Source organism: Mixophyes fleayi, chromosome 4 (assembly GCF_038048845.1).
Source record: "Mixophyes fleayi isolate aMixFle1 chromosome 4, aMixFle1.hap1, whole genome shotgun sequence".
Lineage (NCBI taxonomy): Eukaryota > Metazoa > Chordata > Amphibia > Anura > Limnodynastidae > Mixophyes > Mixophyes fleayi.
Window position 1 is genome coordinate 182922391 of NC_134405.1, and position 21612 is coordinate 182944002.

The 21612-nt window shown below is 36.7% G+C and overlaps 1 protein-coding gene across 6 annotated transcripts in view; it reads right to left on the bottom strand.

The window, feature by feature from the left end:
• PTPRZ1 (protein tyrosine phosphatase receptor type Z1) overlaps positions 1-21612 on the bottom strand; it is a 182646-nt gene that overhangs the window by 48492 nt on the left and 112542 nt on the right. For 3 of the 6 annotated variants that reach the window (XM_075208952.1, XM_075208950.1, XM_075208949.1), the window contains 5 exons: positions 20071-20215; positions 13779-13870; positions 3303-3388; positions 2048-2068; positions 1647-1743 (listed from right to left, as the gene is read on the bottom strand). In XM_075208952.1, coding sequence (XP_075065053.1) covers positions 1647-1743; positions 2048-2068; positions 3303-3388; positions 13779-13870; positions 20071-20215 — 441 coding nt within the window. The remainder of the gene's footprint in view (positions 1-1646; positions 1744-2047; positions 2069-3302; positions 3389-13778; positions 13871-20070; positions 20216-21612) is intronic. The other 3 variants (XM_075208948.1, XM_075208953.1, XM_075208951.1) reach the window with 1 other exon arrangement.

Sequence of the window (21612 nt, forward strand, 5' to 3'; positions counted from 1 at the left end):
GAAAGATTTTTTTAAAAAATGTGTGACCTTGACCATAACTCCAACCAATCCTACTATTAACATGCAAAGGATGGTGGAGGGCCTATCAGGGATTAAACTGTATTTTTACTAATTTGCACTCATAAGGTTTGGGTGTAATATACACCCAAAGACGAGTGCTCAATTGCTAAGAGTCATTGATGAAGAGGAAGACAAGCAGGCTTGTCTATAGAATTTGCAAGACCAAGTAATTTGAATTCCAAAAGTGGTGCACAACTACTGTTACGTGTGAAAGCTGAGCTTCAAGAAAACACTAAGGCCAATCCCTGTGGAGAGTCCATCCAACAGTGGTATGTCTAATCGTGAGCATTCTGATAATGTACCCATAAAGAAGGGCCCTTTCAGCAGTTCTGCTGATGTGTGCCTGCACAGCCCGAGTGTAGCCGGTGACACACCAATTGAGGATGCCACTTTGGAATTAGAAGAGGATGAGGGGGAGATTTGTGTAGGCGACGAGGGCGCTAATGATGATGTGGATGATTAGGATGCAGACATATACCAAACTGCCTTTGTCCATTTCTTTTAATATTCTAATTCTACAGTCTATGCAGGCTGCTTCTTTTCTATTTTAATACAAGTGGATGGGGGGGGGGGGGGGGGTTCTGATGCAGACAGATACCAAACTGCCTTTGTCCATTTCTTTTAATATTCTAATTCTACAGTCTATGCAGGCTGCTTTTTTTCTATTCAACTACAAGTGGACGTCGGGGGGTCATAGACAGCCACCAAACTACCTTGGTCCATTTATTTTTTATATTGTTCAGTCTATCCAGGCTGCTTTTTTTCTATTTTACTCGTAGTGGAGAGGGGATCTGATGCAGACAGATACCAAACTACCTTGGTCCATTTATTTTTTATATTGTTCAGTCTATCCAGGCTGCTTTTTTCTATTCAACTACAAGTGGAGGGCGGGGGCTATAGAGACAGAAACCAAACTGCCTTTGTCCATTTCTTTACATATTTAACTATAAGTGTAGGGTGTAATATACATCCAAAGACGATGGCTGCATTGCCAATATGCATAGATGGAGAGGAAGACAATATGGTTTGTGTGCAGAATTAATGAAGGCCTACCAGGAATTAATCTGTTTTTTTGATAATTTATTAGCTTTACAATTACATTACTTATCCAAGAAACAGGTGGAGCACTAAATTTGGTTATTTTATGCCCAAAAACATTTTCTAACAAAATAGCAAAACAAAACCAAACAAAACCAAAACAAAAACCAAAACATGCAATGGCGGTTTTGCAAAACCAAAACCAAAACCAAAACACGAAGGTAATCCAGATCCAAAACCAAAAACAAAACCAAAACACGGGGGTCAGTGACCATCTCTAATAAACACAAGCCTCCAAAACCCCTTAGGTGTGTAAATATCGTCAAATATTAGTAAAGCTTCACATAGATATTATTAGTGTAAGAAGGGAGGCTATGTGCCAGAAGCCCAGATGAGGTGAGAAATGGGTCTGATGTGCAACATTACAAATCTCTGATTATGTTACAGTAACAATGTTGTGATGTTTCCTTACAGCATACCTGTATTGAACAAAAATGAGGCAATGTTATGACACCCCTTTCATATTTATTATTAAATTGTATACTTACAAGCAACAATGTTTATGTATCTGTTCTTATTCTTGTTTTCTGGGTTGTTTGAACTGTCACATGTTATGCCTAAATCCACAGTGCAGTTTTGAATCTCCTGCAAATAAACACAAAAGTGACATTTAGATATAGAGTGTGAATCACTTGCTGAAAATACTACGGGCTAGATTTACTAAACTGCAGGTTTGAAAAAGTGGAGATGTTGCCTATAGCAACCAATCAGATTCTAGCTATCATTTATTTAGTACCTTCTACAAAATGACAGCTAGAATCTGGTTGCTAAAGGCAACATCTCCACTTTTTCAAACCCACAGTTTAGTAAATATAGCCCTACGTGCTCTCCTATAACTCATAAGTTCATTATATTGCTATTCTAAGAAAGTGCAATGAAACATTCTTACCTGGTAAAACTCTTTCAGTGTCTAATGAGGGAGTGAATAAAAAAAACAAAACATGACATAAATTTCACAATGCAAACACATGAGGGAATGTTAAACAAAACCAAAATGCAACTGATTAGTGATTCTAATTAATGTTTAATTTCTGGGGGAAATGGCACATGGATTATATAGCGTTCATTAATACTTTTTCGTTTCATTGCCCTTTTTGAAGATATCCAGTTCCCACACAAACTAAGCACAAATCATGATCATGTTAAAAAAAGAAAAGAAAAAAATGTGTAAATATGTATATACATCAAAATGATGCACAAATTATATATGACAATGTTATAAGCAGAAGAGGTCTGTTAAGTTTGCCTAATCATTTAAATTCTTAACTGTAAACTAAAGGAAACCTCAGTTTGAAACAGATCTGCTCACAATTACCAACATTTTCTAATAATTTCCAGGGAGACATTGTGGATACAGAGTAGTACATTGCACCCAGTCTATTGGACCTCCTTCGTCCACTGCAATACCTATCCCTATAATCATATAAACTGAGCCATCTACCATAAGTACTAACTTATAGGGGGGAATTAAAATAGCTGCCATGTTCTGCCAAATATCCTGGTTGCGCACATTCCTGGGTATTATGGTACCCGAACATTGCAGGTTTTTCTTTGGAACCTCTATGGTGTCACATTGCCATGGAGTATCCCCACGACCATTTCCAAAGCCACTACGGACAGTTTAATTCCCCCCTAATGTCATGGTAATTAGAACATATTAGATATAGATTATCTATAAAGAATAAGAGTGATCATATGGTGCTTCTGATAGTATTGAAAAATAAAGGCATTTCCAGGTACAAAATGATAATTTCCTGGGACAAAGACTAAGGGGTATATTTATCAAGCTGCGATTTTCCGAGGGGGTTGAAAAGGGGAGATGTTGCCTATAGCAAACAATTATTTTTCTAGGTACCATTTTGTAGAGTGTACTAAATAAATGATAATTAGAATCTGATTGGTTGCTATAGGCAAAATCACTACTTTTCAAACTCGCTGGAAACTCGCAGCTTGATAAATTTACCCCTAGGAGTTCCAGTTATATGAAATTGCACATTGAAAGCTACAAACCATTGTCAAAGATACAGATTATGTTATACTTGATTACAGGAATGTGTGCCTTCCACAAGGTATACTCACTGAACCCACAAGGAGTAAATACAAATGAATACTTCTCACATCTGCATTTACAATGCAAAATATACCTCAAACTCTTCAGTAAACCCATTTCTTGCATGGAGCTCTGCAACATGTTTTGGAAATTGCTTCAAGGGTATTGCTCCAATATTATCTTAAATAAAGATATAAACATAACATTTTATTATTACCAGCCACTATAAAACAAATGGATTTAGCAAATCAACAAAATGACAATGTCACAACAAATGTTAATATTTTTAAATTTGTATAGTGAAAGCAACTCTATAATAATAATAATAATAATAATAATAATAATAATAATATTCTAATGTCATAATATTTTGAAAACAACTATCTTTACAAATTTTAAAAGCATAGCATGACATTAGAGTATTACAGTAGCATTGAAAAACCCATAAATAAGTTTTAATATATATATATATATATATATATATATATATATATATATATATATATATATATATATATAGTCACAATATCAGGGTACAGACTCCATCTCCTGGGCACTTTTCTACACAGCAGCCATAAAAAGTCACATCAGTCCAATATTAATGGTATAACCAGTATCAGCTAGTTTTATGAAGGAGAAAAAACAAGATAAAGCAATAAAATAAATACTGTCCCGTCTAGGTCAGACTATTACATTTGATGATCTCTCTAAATGTGGAAGGACCTAATGTCCAGTTCCTAAACAATAGAAGCTTGAAAGTTTAGTTCACTTACAAGCAAATGGCAGTTTTTTCTCTCTGTGGAGGATCCTCATCTTTCTCCCCAGGTAATGAGAGAGAATGACTGAGCAATTAAGGTACAGCAGTTAATTATACTGCCGTCCAACTAGCAGGACAGAAGGCCAAAGACGGTCTGAATGAATGGAGGCCCTCCCTCTCTCTCCATTCACTCCAGGGAACTCTTGATCTAGTTCTTACTTGAGCTCAAAGCTTTTGGAAAGCTGTCTATCCAATACATTTTTAACATAGCAAAAGTCACTAAATGTTAGAAACCATGGATTTTACTATGGACTCTTCATTTGCGATATTGCGGTTACCAATGATGCAAATAGTGCAATTATACAGCAAAACTCATGACCAGAAATGCATGGAGAGTCACAATGAGAACAAGTGTCTCTTTGACAGGTAACATCAATTCATTTTTCTAATATCCCGTTCTTTTTCTCTGTGACCTCAATTCCCTTGATGATGCATGCCTGGAAATGTTTATAGGGCATATCAGGGTCTACCAATTAGTTCCAGTGTTGTTACCATCATTTAATGCACATGTCCGTTTTTGGAAGTCACATCATATGACTTACACTAGTTTAGCTGAGACTACAAGATGTCAACATTTTAACTGCCCATGATAATCTATGTAGACTCCTAGGGCTAGATTTACTAAGCTGCGGGTTTGAAAAAGTGGGGATGTTGCCTATAGCAGCCAATCAGTTTCTAGCTTTCATTTATTAAGTACATTCTACAAAATGACAGCTAGAATCTGATTGGTTGCTATAGGCAACATCCCCACTTTTTCAAACCCGCAGCTAAGTAAATCTAGCTCCTAGTTTCTGTTACACTACACTGTAAATCACTCATATTACAGAAGCCCTGAAGTCAGAGGCTATAATAGGCAAGGAAATGCAATGATATAACACTGTATTTCTTTAGCTACTTGCATTTTGTAGCTCATTTTATGCAAGGCTAATAATAGAGTTTTATCATGTCTGTGACTCACTGGTAACTACCCCTGCTTTCAGTACTACTGGCACACATATTTGTGAAGAAAAAATGGCTGGAACTCTATTTAGTTTATGATACATTTCTTACAATTTTTCTTATTCTTAAATCTTGGTATATATTTTTTACATTTATATCACATTATGAACGTATGATCTGACTACTACCCTGGTATCTATTGTTATGCCAAACCCTGACATCAATCAATTTAGTTTACTGGATTCAATGTGACCAAGTATCCCCATTTAAACCATATGGACCTCATTTAGAGTCGGACGCAAAGTCTGTTTAAGAAGTGTAGGAGTGGGAGTGTGCCACAGCTTGGTAAGGTATTACGAGTGGCAAGCAACCCCAGTCGTGTCCCACTCATAATACCCAACAGATCTGCGAGCAGTTCCTGCAGCTATCTAACCGCTTGCGCCACCTAATTCCTGCCGCACAGCTTTAGTCCTTTTTTGACGTGTGTTGCGTCTGAGCCTCACTGCGACTAGGATGCATTTACATGGTCACGCCTTCACAATTCCACGTTCCTCCCATTCTCTCATAGTAAGTCGCAAGCTGTCGCAAGTGTTAATTGCGTCCAAGATGCAGGCGGATATGGTGCTTTCTGCACAAGCGTGGTAGTGTTTTTTTGTTGGATGCGCCTAAAACGGACTTTGCGTCTGACTCTAAATGAGGTCCTATATGTGTAATTTTAATTATTGCTCAATTTCCCACAAATCAAATAAATGAGGACAAGTATGCTATCTAAATTGTAAGCTCTTTGGAAGAAAGTGAGTTTTGTAGGCATCACTTTTTAAACCACCTGATGAGAAAGGCGGAATATGGAAACCAACTCACTTGGACTGCAAAATCTGATACCTCTTTAAGTTTACAGATTCAATGACCAATGCTGAGTATATAGCAAAAAGGTACCCAGTCATTTCACACCATGTAATCCACTAAACCTGATTCTAAAGTACCTGAGAATTATTAATCATGGAAAAAGGAGTTGACTCTATAAAGCAATAAGTATGGAGGTAAATATATTGTTTTTTATTGATCACCTTCTGAATCTCAGACACAGTATCAGATTTATGGTAATAATGAGGGCAATGTACATATACAAGCAGTACTTCTCAACAGGGATTTAACATTTTGCGGAATGTGTTTTAAGACTGAACATCAGGAGTAACAATAGGGGTTGCAAATGCTAGGGGCCTGGAGGTGAGTGGGGTGGCGTTAATATGTTTTGCCCCTGCTGGAGATGGAAGATGTAAGTTGATGTACAATTATTCTCTGTAAGGAGGCACAAGGCATATCTCTGAACCATTTACTCACTTTAAGTAAAGTCTATTACTGCAGAGTTAAAATGTTATTAAACCGTGCCAAATGAACAAATTGGTTGGGGAACTCAGTAAGTGGGCACCTTATACCAAATACTATTTTACACACAATAACCCTTCTACCTGTATAATGAGAAAGGTTTGGTTTACAGAATTGTAACACACTATAGATATAACTAATATAGATGTAAATAATATCATGTGCAAGATTTTGCTTCTGATGAGATAAGTAGAATCTTGCCAGGCTAAGGGGACACACCTTTTCAAACAATTTACATCTGTAAGTACACCATAATAGATAAGAATATTTCCGTATGAGTCCAGTATATGTATAGAATTTAGAAAGTCAGTAGATGGAATATCATGTCGCAGTAGGTGTATTAATGTTTTCTTTGACAAAGACATATCAGCGTATTGATGGAGAGCCATTATTTACATCAACAGATGTTCATCGTTTAGACCACCTAATAACTTAATCTTAAGATAACAAGAATTTGTTGATATGATATTAGCGCCCATCTGTTCTGTTTCATAGATGAGTGGAAATGAATACTAAAATTGAATTATCTTGAAAGCCTAAAAGAAAAAAATCCACATATGTGTAAATGCACTTTCACACTTAAAAGGCAGCATCTGGCAGCAGGTGTGTGTTTTATAATTAGTTTCAAATACAGTAACAAGCAATAACAGCCAAATGAAAGTGCTGATGGATTCACACAGGAAAGCAGCTGTGCATTCAAATAAATAAATAGTAACTAGTAGACAGTGGTTGTTAAATATTTTTCAATACTATAGGACTAACAATTGCATGAGTATGCTTTCTGTGAAGGAAGAATAACCTTTAATAGATACTTTAAAAATGCCAAACATTTCTATATACAAATTAAAGTTACTAAATTAGTACAAGTATTGTATAAAAGACAGAAGGAAACGGAAGATATTGCTTCCTTACAATACACATTTACTTTAGATGTAACAATGCCATTTGGAGATCATAGTTGCGTAGGACACTAGTGAACTATGCAACAAAGTGAAGGCCTACAAAAAGGATAACTTATAAACACTGGTGTTATGGCAACGTAGTGGACAGTCATTAAGAACTGGTGAAGAGTGAAGAGGTGCAACCAAGAGTAAGGCCTGGCTTGGATGGGAGGCAGGGGCATCTGCCCCCGTGCCGGTCCGATGGGGGGCTACCTTGGGCTGGGTCACAGGGCTACCTGAAATTTGTGCTTAAAAATGTTCCCAATAGGCTGCTGTGCCAAGTCGCCCCCCCCCCACACCAGCTAAAATTTGACAACCAGCCACTAACCATGAGACAGTGACAATATGGAATGGTTAGGTTGTTAGGTTTACCTTGTATCTTCACTGCATGGATACAAAACAGATATCAACATGCATAAACCATGCATAAACCGAGAACACAACAAATTCTACAACAAAGCACACTCACAGGAATAATTAGAATAAATGTGCTTGGTTGTTTTGTTGACCTTTTCTTTAGTTGGACACATCAAGAAAATGACAGTTCTGAAGATATCAACAATAAGGGTATGAAAGCACCCATGTGCCAAGGCCTTAAGATTTCTCATTGAATTGCATTATGCAGCTTTTCCAATAGAGTATGAAAAACAATTGCATGAAGAAAACATAAGAAATGGTATGAAGGTACAAAGTGCAGTAAAGCCAGTAGAATACTTGGCTGTATATAGGAAGAGGCATTAGTAGCAGTAAAAGACCCGGAATACAGATATAGAAATCCTTTGGAATAATAGTCTTCATAATCCTAAACATAAGATCAATAATTTAATTCCAATACTTCTGTATATAATAAAAATGACCAAAAACAATGGAAAATTACACAGTATTCTGGGCAATTATCATCTGACTTAGATTTAAAAGTATATTTCATATTAAATGCATAATATCATCTATGCAATGTTTTATAATAGTGTCCTAAAGCCATTCCAACTGTCCAGTAGATCCAAACTACTATATTACAACAACCCAAATGCAACTGCCATTTGATAGCTGCTTCAAGAAAAGTATTAAGTGCAGCACATTTATAAATTAATTTTATTTGAAGAGTTAATATTTTCCATTTTCGTTCTTGGCTATTAATAATAAATGAAGAGTTACAAAAGATATTATGCTTACAGTATATTTTTAAAAGTATTTAATAAACTGATGAATATGAGAAAACTTTAAAACAATCAGAATTTTCCAAGTTAAATTAAAAATCAATGTAGTGAAATCGAACAGTGAGAGACAGTCAAATAACATTAAATCGAATTTTGTACTTAAACCCTTACTTTCCCAACTCACATGTTCCTCTAATCACCACACAGGTATGAAGTCTGGATTCTATTGAAAAGGGATGAATGATGTAACTTTACAACTTAAATGTTCTCTTATATATGTCTCTCCATACCACCGAAGTGTCGCTAAAATGAGGATGTGTTTTAATGTAAAGATCAAAAGATTTCCCTCTTTAATGTAATAGACAGAGAGAGGACCTGTCCAGGAACATGTTCTAAACTTAGAACATATTAATAAAAAATCATTATGGTTAAATAACAATGGGAGATGTAATAAAGAATATGATATTTGTTTTAATAATTATCATTTTTAATATGGATATTCTACCTTGAATAATTAATGGTCAGTTTTTGCACAGTTCCAATTTGCTAGTTATAAATGTAGAGATATAACTGGAGAGATGTAAGGTTCTGAAAGATCAACTGGAATTGGTTGTAGGTCTATATAGTTCTTCAAAATAATTTTTAAAAATATTTGCTATTTTATCTGAAGTATGACATATGTTACCATCCAAATATTTTAAATTAATTTGACTATGCTCAGAGAAAACATTTGAGAATAGATAATGTCCCTGATTTACTAGTGAAAATTTAAATAATGGCTTTAAATGCTGAAATGTGAAAAGCATTATACACTTTTGTATAATTTTAGATTTTGCATCTAATCATTTATTTTTATACAAATATACAACATACACTTGTTTTGCTCCTGAACTATACATTCATAATTCCTTATTATTTGTTTCTTTCCATTATGCAGTGATCTCATCTCATATTACTCCCTTAAAAGTGTCCTGACCCACCTGGCTGTGGAGGCCAGGGTAATGATGAAGTTTGAGTTGTCACAGTAATATACAGCAATACCTAAGACTCATCGACTATACTGAAAAAAGTGAACCCCACACAAACTCATTTTTTAAATGATTGTTATTTTACTAAAAAAAAACTTCCAGGCTCCCTAATCACTCATTCACAACTTTATTAACATTTTTTAAAAATATTATTTTATTCTTTATTTCTTGAGTCTTCCAAATGGAAGACTACAGAAATGCCCCCCTACCCCCAGAAAAATCCCTCAAAAAAAATACAACTGCATACAAGCATTGACTGGCACTTAATGATTAAAGCTGTATTTCCAGGTCTCCTCTTTCACTGGTGATTCAGTCACAAGCATTTGTGTGTGTACCATGTACTATATATGATCAAGAAAGAATATAGCAGATTTTAATTAATCTTAACAAAGTGGTGAATAAGGGCTTGGGAGTTTTTCATTTGAATAAAGTGTATTTAAAAATTGGGTTTGTGTGTTATTTTTATTGATATGTTTTTACTTGTGTAATATATTGGTCCAGTATATTGAAAACACTAATCCAGGGGTCCCAATATCATTCATTATCTTGGCTTTCACAGTCCAGGGGGACTGTAATATTGGCTATTTTATTGTGTACCATTAGAATTATTTCTGGTAGATTAAAAAAGTGGCAGCATTAACTGATCCATCATTTTTTGTTGTTTACATATCTATTACTTTTTCATACTTTGTATGATATCAGTAGTATCTGACATTACATAGATATAGAGTCATAATTATATCTTAAAGCTCTGCAGTAGTCATCAACTGTAGACTCAAACCTGCAGCAGCTGTAAAGCTCTAGCAGCTAATGTCACATGGACAACATAGCATTGCAGAAGTTACTCTACACAAAATAATTGCACACTGAAGGCCTCATTTAGAGTCCGATGAAATTTACACTAAAATTGTAAATTTAAATTGCATCCTGTAATTTACACAGTATTTAGAGTGGCATGGATCCTCAGATCCGTGCTACGTAGAATACTGTGCAAATTGCACAAATACGCCTCTTTATCTGCCTTATGGGCCAGCGTGCAAGTGTATCATGCACAGTGCCCTGCAAAGCAGATAATTCAATTAAAACAAAAATGTAAAAAATAAAATAAAAATTGTTCTTTCCCCCCCAAAACAGCACAAGGGTTGGTTATGCTATTTGGGAGCAGGTGCACACTTTTTTTTTTATTTAATTATTTTTTACTTTGTTTTTTAATACATCAAGGTTTCTTGCACAAGCTGAAAGCACCCGCAAAGGATACATCTCCTAGAGACCTATTTGCAGTTGCTTTCAACTAAAAATAGCATGTAAAGAGAATGAACATGCCTTTACATTACTAGGCTCACCCACTACCTTCCCCGTTCCTTCTCTCTAAGCACAGAGAGGTGCAACAGCGAGATCCGTCTTAGTCAGAGTGCAAACTGAGATGGATCTTTGGCCAAAAGTGCTATTTGCACTGATCAGAAGGACTTGTGTCTGATTCTAAATCAGGCCCTGAATGTGCTTGTCTCAAAAAAAGGCATGATTTATAACGAATAACATTATATACATTTATTTATATAGCGTCAGCATACTCCATAGCGCTTTACAATGGATGTTAGCTCCACTATGCAGTAATTGCCTTCCTGGCCACTCTTGATTTCACAAGGAAGGACAGTGGGGGCTTATAATAAGGACTGGTGCCTATGGCCCATGTCTTAAAGGATGTCCATGGTGTTCACATACATGTTGCAATTATAAGTTTCACTAGTGTCTAGCATTTGGAAAAACTGGATATTTGCGTAAAATAACTCGTAGAGGACCAGCCTGCTTGATGGCTCCTGATTAAGTTATATCTGATTATTATGCTACTTTCCCTGTGCCTGCAACTATGGGTAAGTATATTCCACATCAATCAATGAGAAATCTCTGAATAGCAACCTGACTCCACCCCTATGTGACTACATGAACCAGGAGTTGTTGGATTATTCCAGTAATCTGGAATACTGGTTCAGACAACTGCCAGGTTTGGGGACCAGATTTGTGGAAAGGCCACATAGGCCCAGATGTAAGGCACCAGTGTTGCAGGGATGCCAACTTTGCACATTATTTTTAATATTTTTATTTTTTTATTAATATTTTATTATTAGTTATTCTAACCTTATAAACTCAGTTATTTCCATTTATTTATATTTTACCGGTATATAATGGGGAACTGACATGTAGAACTGCAGCAATAAAGGGGTATAGGACAGACTAAACATACCAGGAATAGCAAATATACAGATTCTAAGGGGCAGATTTACAAAGCAGCGATTTTGTTTGAGGTTTGCAATTCATCACACAAAATACATTGCATGCAGTTTTCAGAGAAAAATCACCGGATTTACTAACCTTAATGTTGGAGGCTGAAAACTCAAACCGCATATGATGTGTCGCAGTTTGCAAAGTCCCACACTGCATGCAGTTTGGAGTTAATATGGTTTTGCCAAACCTCCAGAAAAAAGGATTATTTTTAGACGTAGTTCTGACTGCTAAAAAAAGTGTGCGGTTTGAGCTTTATGGCTATCCAGAACAGAAATAAGAATAAGGTAAGTATTTATTAGGGAGTCAACACTGACCTATTAATTATGGGGGCAATAATAATTTGTTTATTAAGCCTCCAATATTATTATTATTTATTTAATAAGGAATAGCAATATAAATGTTTTCTTTTCTCATGGGGGGAATATTATTTTTACTATTATTTAGATCCCGATGATCCTAGCATTGTCTCTGGTATTGCAGAGGTGGTTTAAGTTTTGATTCCCTGTATCATTAACTCCTCAGCAAAGACATGTGCCTTGCTCAGCCTGTCCCTGAGTCTGCAATCTGCAAGGTCTCAGACCGATGGGACAGATCAGAAAGCCAACTGGGGATTAGAGACCCTTTGGCATATTTGCTCAGGACACATCCTGATATTCTATCATGCTCTGGGTCCACTTAGTGGAGTCAGCACCTACACAAATGACTACACTCACAATAATAATTGCAGTAAACCACCTAAATTCTGGCCAGGTGATTGCCAAGTAAGCTAATATACAACCAAACAGGTGACCATAAAGGAGAAAGAGACTAATTGCAATTCAAAACTAAGCTCAATTCAATTACTAGGAGAAAGAGACTCTCATATTAAAACTTGAACTAAAATAGTTGTTAGCTCAGAAAGCCCATATTGTGGACCTCATGTAGAGATGGACACAATATCTGCCTAAAATGCAGATGTAATTTGCATCTGAAAACCCCCACAATGCAACCGATTGGCTAGGTACACATTACAGATTTATCACCCAATTATCATGCCCATTACACGACAAAGGACTGTTAGGTTCGATATTGCATTAGTGTTTACTCTCCAACGATCACGTTTTATTGTACCGTAGCACACCGTATCATTTGATTTCAGTTTATAGCCGGACTATAGAGTATATATAAATGATGGAACAATGTCGGGCAAATTCTGCAGTGTGTGCACTCACAACCAGTAGGATCTTTTCAGCTGATGATTATGACAGATTAAGAGCACATATCTGAAGGCAAATCTTGTAAACCATGTATAGTGTGTACACATGTATCAGCATGTTGATCGGGACTTTCAGTCGTTAAAATTGTTAAAGATCACATCCTGAGAAATTTTCTGTAGTTTGTACCTAGCCTAAGACCAGGGTAAGAGCACACACACAACACATACATATCTAACAGACATATCTACGTCTCCATCCAGGTCTATATCAGTCTCATTTACTTGAACACTCCTTTATTGCATGTTTCTAGCTCCCTGATATGCCTCTATAAACTTAAAGGTTTGTATATGTAAGGTGCAACTGACTCTGCATACAGCAAACGCAAGTCTTTTTTGTGGTCATGCGTAGTAGGAAAATTCATATTTTGCCCTATGCAAATGTATTTGCATCCAACTCCAACATGAGACCCTGTATGTTTTATATGATTAATATAGATTTAAAATGAGCACACACAAGTGAGGTTGAGAGGGAGGGAAAGGCATGTCCTAGCTCAACTCTAAGTCGTAGTGTAAAAATAAAGCTACCCAGGTTTTGTGTAAAAGCAAATTAACAAATTGTATTTGCAACATGGTTTGTTCAGGTGGAAATTTGCTCTCTTAGTTGTATTTGCTTCTACCTCTAAATGAGGCCCTGTATTTCTGAATATATGGGTGACACATTCACCATCAACAACAACTTGGCTAGAGCACCACATATTGCATCCAAATACAAATGACAATGACGACTGATGTTAACAGAAACACAAGTAAAGTATATTCCTTACCTGAGACTGGAAACACGGGCACTGGGGGACTGGAAATTACTCTTGGGGATGTATTATCCTCTAAATAAAAGTGTGCGGTCTGAAAGCATTTCCTGTAACATAAGCAGCTTATGTTAGTTACGTTACTTATATAAACTCTGCTATTGACCAGAACCTAAATCTTGAATTAATGAAATGACTTTTGTATAAGTCTCATTAAAAACTACACCCACAGACTGTATGTTCCATTTATCAAACTGCCAATTTTAACTGTAGTAATTTACCATATTTAGGTAAAGCGATTATTAAACTGGAAAGAGAAGCAAAGTAAAAAACATGGTATAAACATATGACACACTGGTGTTAAAGCAGTAGTAGGTGGTGGATTTAAGCCTAATTAAAATGTATGTGGGAAATGTAGTAAATTTCTGAAGTACTAAAATAAATACAAACATTTGTCTTTTCCAGGTCTGATTTCTTAGGGTATACTGGTGCTGAATTACAGTAATGCACTAATAGTAGCGCTAATCATAGATGAGATATAACAGACCTAATGACACAAATTGCACTGTAATTTAACCTTTTCACTGCTTTAATAAACAAAACAAGCCAACAAATCCTAAATTCTTAGAGATAATTTAGTGAAGCAGTGCCAAATTGTGACTATTTTGTTAAATGTATTTTGCTATTATAATTAGTATATGTTATCTTCTTTTAAATAAGGTCAAGCAGCAATTTTACTCCACATTTATAGTGACACTAACATAAAAGAACATAAAAGAAGATGCACACATTAATTAAAACTTAGGGCCTAATTAATCAAGTGAAGCATACTGAGAGCAATGTGCGATTGTTTTAGAAAACATGTAAATTGGGTACCCGTAAAGACTGATCTGTTTCTTTGACTGCCGAGTTCAACTCAATTAGAAGTGCAATACCCACCCTTTGATGATCATTAGAATATCTCATCCTCAACATTGAAATATAATCTTTGCATTAGTATGTAGAATCAAGGCATTATTGCAACTATCCTTCATTTCATGTTAGGCTAGCTCCACTCAATAATAAAAGTGTACTCCACCTGCAATGAATCATCATAATCATTTTATAACAAAAATCAGGCACAAAAATCACATGTAGAAACAGAACAAAGGTTGATGGAGAAATGTGCAGACAGAGGTTAGAGAGGGCCCTGCTCATGAAAGTTTGCAGTCTAGCGGGAGAGAGAAATGCTGAGATAATAGGAGTTAGATGAATGGGATGTAGCTGGTAGGGCCCGGATACATCAGGCAGAATTAGGGTAGACTATAGTGAAGAGGTAGGTTTTAAGAGAGCAATTGCAATATTGAAGGTTGGTGGAGAGTCTGGTCAGGCAGGTAGAGAATAGGATTACTGGAGAAATCTTGAAGGTGTGAGCGAGAGGTGCTTATGACAAAGGATGCAAGTTCACTGAGATGCAATCAGGTGACTGCTGACATCACACAGATGGGAGGTTGAACGCCCAAACAGTTTTTAAACATGCCTTGGCTGTCATTTCCTGCCAGAGTATCACGTTGTACTGTGCTGACAGATTGGTTTTAACCTTTGCTATTCCGTAACTATTCCTCTGCCTACTGATTCTGTGTGATCTTGTGTTACTTGCATCTTGTTGACCTCAGCTAGTCTGATCACTCTACCTTCTGAACTACTACTACCTGTAGTATTCCATCCACCACACTAAGGGCCAGTTCAGTGGACCATGACTTGGTTATCATATGTAAATCCATCCCACCTTTGGGAGGGTTATGGTGAATACAGACAGTAACTTAGACTCCACACTACTGCTCTCTGGCTGTGCCTAGCTGGTTTTGTGTCTATAATGCCTGGCCTAATAGGGAGATGTTGGTGAGGGCTTTGCAGGTGCTCTGAAGGCGAGGGTAAGTAGCTTGTATTAGAGCGGGGATACATGAGTGAGGGAAAGGTCAGATAGGATGAGGTTAAACACCAACTTGCCTTGCTAATACGTGTTCATTTCTCTACTAATAGGAAACTGGACAAAAATAGACACAAAATATTACAAAGCAGGAAGACACAGGTTTTACTTTGTGCCTCAGAATATTTTCAATTTGTAAATGACCATCTATGTCTCTTGTCCTTTAGCTAAACCTTTTTTCATTTAGCTGCCTTTGAGTAAAATCATAAGACTTGGAGCTTCTGATTTAATTTGTTGTAAGACACAATACATTATCAAATGTCCTGTTAAAATCTAGGTAAGCAATATTACCCAGTCTACTAAGTAAACAAAATTAGTTAGGATCCCCACAGTCATTGCCATGTGATATTTGGTGAGCCTAAGACTAAGAGCTTGATTTAGAGTTGGACATAACTGTGGGTTAGAAAAATTGGCTTTGCCACAGTGCAGTAAAATTCAGCTGGATTTTAATTTTTGAACAACATGCACTTGCTGCCTTCCACTCCTGGATGGCATATTGGAGGCAACAAGTGCAAGTAGAGCACATAAAGTGCATTGGGGTAATGCACAGACCTCCTGGAAATGCAGCCTACTTAGCATGGAGTCCTCCTACAAACAACACCAGGCTGGGCTGGCCAACAACAGGGAGACCTGCAGCGTCAGGTTCCTCTGTCCCCTATTCCATTCCATTTTAACTCAAACTGGTTATAATGGAGAGGCATTAGTTGGGCCTCCTTAATGGCAAATCAGCCCTTGCTGAACAGCACAGAGGCTCCTTATGACACTCCGTGGGAGGTGGGTGTAAGGGTATTAGTGTAAAGTAAAAAATAGAGTAAGTACTACAAGTCACAGCAAATCAGGGCAGCAATTGACTTACAGAGTATGTTGATGTGGCTGCATTATTATATATTTATTGTAAAATGAACTTACTTTATCTTAAGATACATGCAACTGAAAACACACAGCAAAATGCTGCAATTTTGTGGCCTTAAATAGGGGGCACAAAGTCCTGTTATTAAGTACATCTAACTATGATTGTATTCATTCTTTCATGATTGCAATTAACCAGTTTTTAAATGAATGGGGCTAGAATAGTATGTAGCCAATCAGATCACAGTAGCCCATAGTCATTCAGAAGATGAGTGTACTGATTTTGTACTGATTTTTGTGAAAGAGCAGGCGGTGGCATAATATAGAGAAGGGAATGAAAGAATCAGACTAACTATATTTACTTTTATCTTTTTTCAATTTGATAATAACATATAACAACTACATAGGCAGCAAAGATCTTGATGAGCTCTTTAAACTTTTATACATATAATTCAATGCCATCAATAACTATTTTATTAAAAGTGGTATGTTTTTAAGTTTTTCTGGTACTTTAAAACTAGTAGTGTCTGCGTTATTGTGTATTAGTAACTTTATGTTGCTCCCTAACTGAGCAAATGAATTGGCAACTTGTAGTTATCACAATTATTATCAAAATGATCAAGACTAATTTAATAAACACCAATATTTCACTCTTCTATTCAACTCCAAAAGACCAATTAAATCACTGAAATAATTGCAAACATAATTTCAAGAATTTAATTGTTGAGATTAAGCAGTGTACATATGCCTTAACAAATAAGAACTTACAATGAATAAAAAAGATGTTGCACGTTGAAATAAATTCAATGTACAACATCTGGTTCTGTAAATCTTGTAGGTAGGTATTTCCATCTGCTTGGTGTAAGAGGTGAACAACATCATTATGATGTGTTAAGTGTGAATGACTAATTATAACTAGATTAAAACGATACAAGAGATGACTGGCATGTACCACACAAGTGTACAATAGCTCCTATCAATCAACAATATAAAATTATACTGGTAAAAATACCAGGAAGAAAAAACTCAGCATTAAATAAGCATATAAACGTGAAAACTAGCGAGGCACAAAAGCTTTGCTTATGTTTGCAAACGTAAATAAAGTTTAGCATACCACTCAACATTTAAAATGACCAAGAGAGGTACACAGTAGTTGCTGAGAAACCCTAACTTACTAGCAATAAGAATAATAATAATCATACAATCATCATTAAATCATCATAAAATATAACTATATATATATAACTATACAAGTTAACCCGTGCATGATACTCATGCATTCTAGTCAAATCAAGCTACTTAAGGTGTTAAAAAGGTTCTTGTCATGCATTTGGGCCTAGCCCAGGCCTCCTCAGGGGAAGAGCGTTACTTCCCGACGCAAGCGCCCTTTTTTAACGTGGTTTTGTCCACATGTCACCACCTCATCATTTTTCTCCATCACCTCATCCTTCATCTTCATCGTCACATCCTTCATCAAGCTACTTAAAGTGTTAAAAACTCCCCACTGTCACCCCCGGCAACTACCAACCACTCCCAACTGTCACTTCTCCTTCAAGAAATATATAGGTCAGTGTATAACTCTGCTCAGCAGGTGGTGTTGCAGCTTGGTTGTTTTTTTCCCACACACGCCACTAGGCATTTATATAGTAGATAACTATACTCAACTACCATACAACACTAAAATAAACAGAAATAATATATAGTGTGTAGACTATGTTGCAGCTAAACTAACATTTTGGGTGCCAATGGAAACTCTTCAAACAGATCCAAAAGAGGAATAATTTAGCAACAATGCGGGGAAGGAAAGTTTGTAAAGAGACACTGTCCTTCCAAAAGAAGTGAAATTGAAATGCAAAGTTTCAGTTGTGAAACGTAAATATACCAAGGACATGTCAACAGTGCGTGTTTTATGGATCTTCTTGTGAAAGTGCCGTATGTTTATGTACGTTATCAAATTTTGTGATTCATGCTTTTTTCTTATGTTGCTGATAAACTATGTACAATTCCACTTGGTCTGTCCAAAGTCTATTTGCTAGGGAAAGATGACTAATACATCCAGGCTTAATGTCTGGTCCGTCACCCTCCTTCCAGGTTATTCACCAACCCACAGCATGAAAAAACTTCTTGGCAGTAGAGATCAGTTTTTCATAGCAACAAGAGAAAGTTTTATCAACCAGGAAATCTTGGATAGACCTACTATAAGCTGGGCCTGCTCAAAGAAAGTTGAAATATAGGGCTTCAGTTAGGTAAATGAACTATAATGGTGTAGAAAATTGAAGTGGATAAAGTTTAAAATAGGTGGGATTTAACTACTACTCCCAATTATTGTAAGCAAAATGGTTACATGTGTGACATACCATATATTTTAAATCTATGATATTTGGTGGATATAAAAACTCTACATGCCCTTATTGAAATTGCAGCTTATTGTGATTTGAAGCCAAAATAAATCATGTCAGACCTTTTTCTGGCAGAAGCCATCAGATAACAAAATATGATGATATTTAAAGTTATTTATTATGCCCTCTATCCTGACTAGAGCCCCTGTTCCAGGTGAAGCGAAGCAGCTCCAAAGCCTGATACTGGAGGTCTGGTGGCCAGAGGCAAGGAAGGGTAAACACAACAGCAAAGGTCCCTGAGTTTTGGGGAGCAGAGCCTGATGACATAACTGATTTCCCCAGAGTCTTACAGTCTGTGAAACCCTCCACCACTCCCTCTGTGGTCACACTTCTCCAACCCTACTCCACCTGGCTGGGAGCTGGAACAACCTCAGGCTATAATCTCAGTGCCTAGTTGAGTGCCACTAGCCCAGCCTTCTTTACAAACAGTGGGGATTTGGAGCGCTCAGGCCCATGTTATATTATCTCGGACCATGGCTTACTTAATAATTGGCATTCTTGGCTGGTGGTGTGGCTGTTCAGAGGTTGAGGTGAGGCAAGGGGGTCCGATGGGGGAACAGTTGGGCCCCATGGAGCTGTCAGCAGCGGTACTGCTCACTCTGGGCCCGGGCAGGGGCCCCACCCAGTGGTGAGACTGTAAACAGCTTTTCCTATTGTCCCCCCCTGGCAGCCCTATTAGTCTTTGTTAGCAGGAATATGCTAAGACTTCTTCTTTCTTAGTTTTATTAGGGTTCATTTAAGTTCTATTTACCATCAATAGCTGCAGCAGCAATAGGAGTGCAGTGAATCTCTAGATGAGATGATCATTCTGGCTGAATTTGTCAAGCAAAGAAAACTCAGCTAGCTGATCCCTGGCCTCATTCCATAGAAAAACTCAGGAGTAAGAAGAATCCTTTCTCATGATGACAGAATTTGATCAGAAAGTCCAACTGATTCCAGTAATTATCTGTACTCCAGTAGGAGAAAGGGGGGCCCTTGTGGACTTAATGTATGTCCACTGACAGGTACACTTTAATTTAATTTAAAAACATTATTTGTTTTAACAAATGCAGGAACATTATGCATAATAATAGTATGAAATCATGAAACTTACCGCCAATATATAAGAATACCCACAAGTACCACAAGACAGATAAAGGTCAGGGATGAGACGACCACAAGTGGTATAATTGTCTTCTCCTGTGATTCCAGACCTTCTGCTAGACCAACACGAGATTCATGGCTACTATTACTTGCCTCTGTAGTCAGAGAAAATGGAAATCATCCATATTTATATGATAGCAGAAATACATTATGAACATGTTAAATAGAGGTAGAATTATCAAGCAGTGGAAATGCCTGAGTGATAATAATTATCTTGGAAGAGAATAAATAATGGCTTATAGACATTTTCTCACACCTTTATAAATCTAGTAGTGTGGGCTAAATTGCAAAGGGTTGTTTGTGTATCTTGTGGAGCTCTAGGGTCGCCTTTCCCAACTACTTATATTAGGTCAGCAAACTCCTGCTACAGTGAATATAGCCCTTTGTGTTTCTTTGGCTCACTTACCTTGATTCATTCACCAGGACCACATCATATACATATTTTCAGTGGAAATATATGTGTAATATGTATACTCATAATAATGTCTTGTTAACTCGTGTTACCAGAAGTGTTATCAGTTCTAAATGATATGGGGCTAGATGTACTAAACTGTGGGTTTGAAAAAGTGGAGATGTTGCCTATAGTAACCAATCAGATTCTAGCTGTAGAATGCACTAAATAAATGACAGCTACAATCTGATTGGTTGCTATAGGCAACATCTCCACTTTTCCAAACCCGCAGTTTAGTAAATATACCCCTTGCAGTCAGAGGCTGGTTGGGCTGGGGGGTATAGGGGCATTTGCCCCCCAGGTTGGTCCCATAGTGGGTTACCTTGGCCTGCTCACTGGGCTAACTGCATTTTTCTTCCTTTAAAATGTTGCTAATAGGCTGCTGAGGCGAGTCTCACATACCGAGCTAAAATTCTTCAGCCAGCCCGTGTGCAGTGATGACACTCCTGTATTAAAAACTATAACAGAACCCCTCCTGTAAATAATATTTTTACAATATGGGGAAGGTAGCAATATTTTGTGAATCATGCAGTTTCCTATAGGTTTGATAGGATATAGAAAGCCACCAAACCTAAAATACAAGTTAATACAATATAAAAAAGACATTTTGTTATTGATTCTCTTTAATCAGCCATTTCAGACATGATAAGGCCAGTTCAATAAGCTTATCTGCTGTGCATAGGAAAAATATCTCCCCATGTTCACAGCTTTACCTCAAATATCTTCCACTCTGTTAAGCTCCTGACACTTTTACATACAGTATATATTGTGAACTTTAATAGTTGCTCTCCTAAATAAAAAAGAAACTTGCATTTTAGGTTTAGTGGTCTAATGAATGGATTGGGCAACAAAGTTACTTGTTGTACATTTAACCTTAAATATGCCAATATATTATGTGTATTTTGATATTCAATTGTGCTATGTTATATTTATTTGGTGTTAGAATAATGTTTATGTATATGCTTATTGTGATGAACACTGTACTAGGGAAGTGTGGCCATTAGCCTAAACGAAATTAAAATCACGTGGGTGAGTGATTAG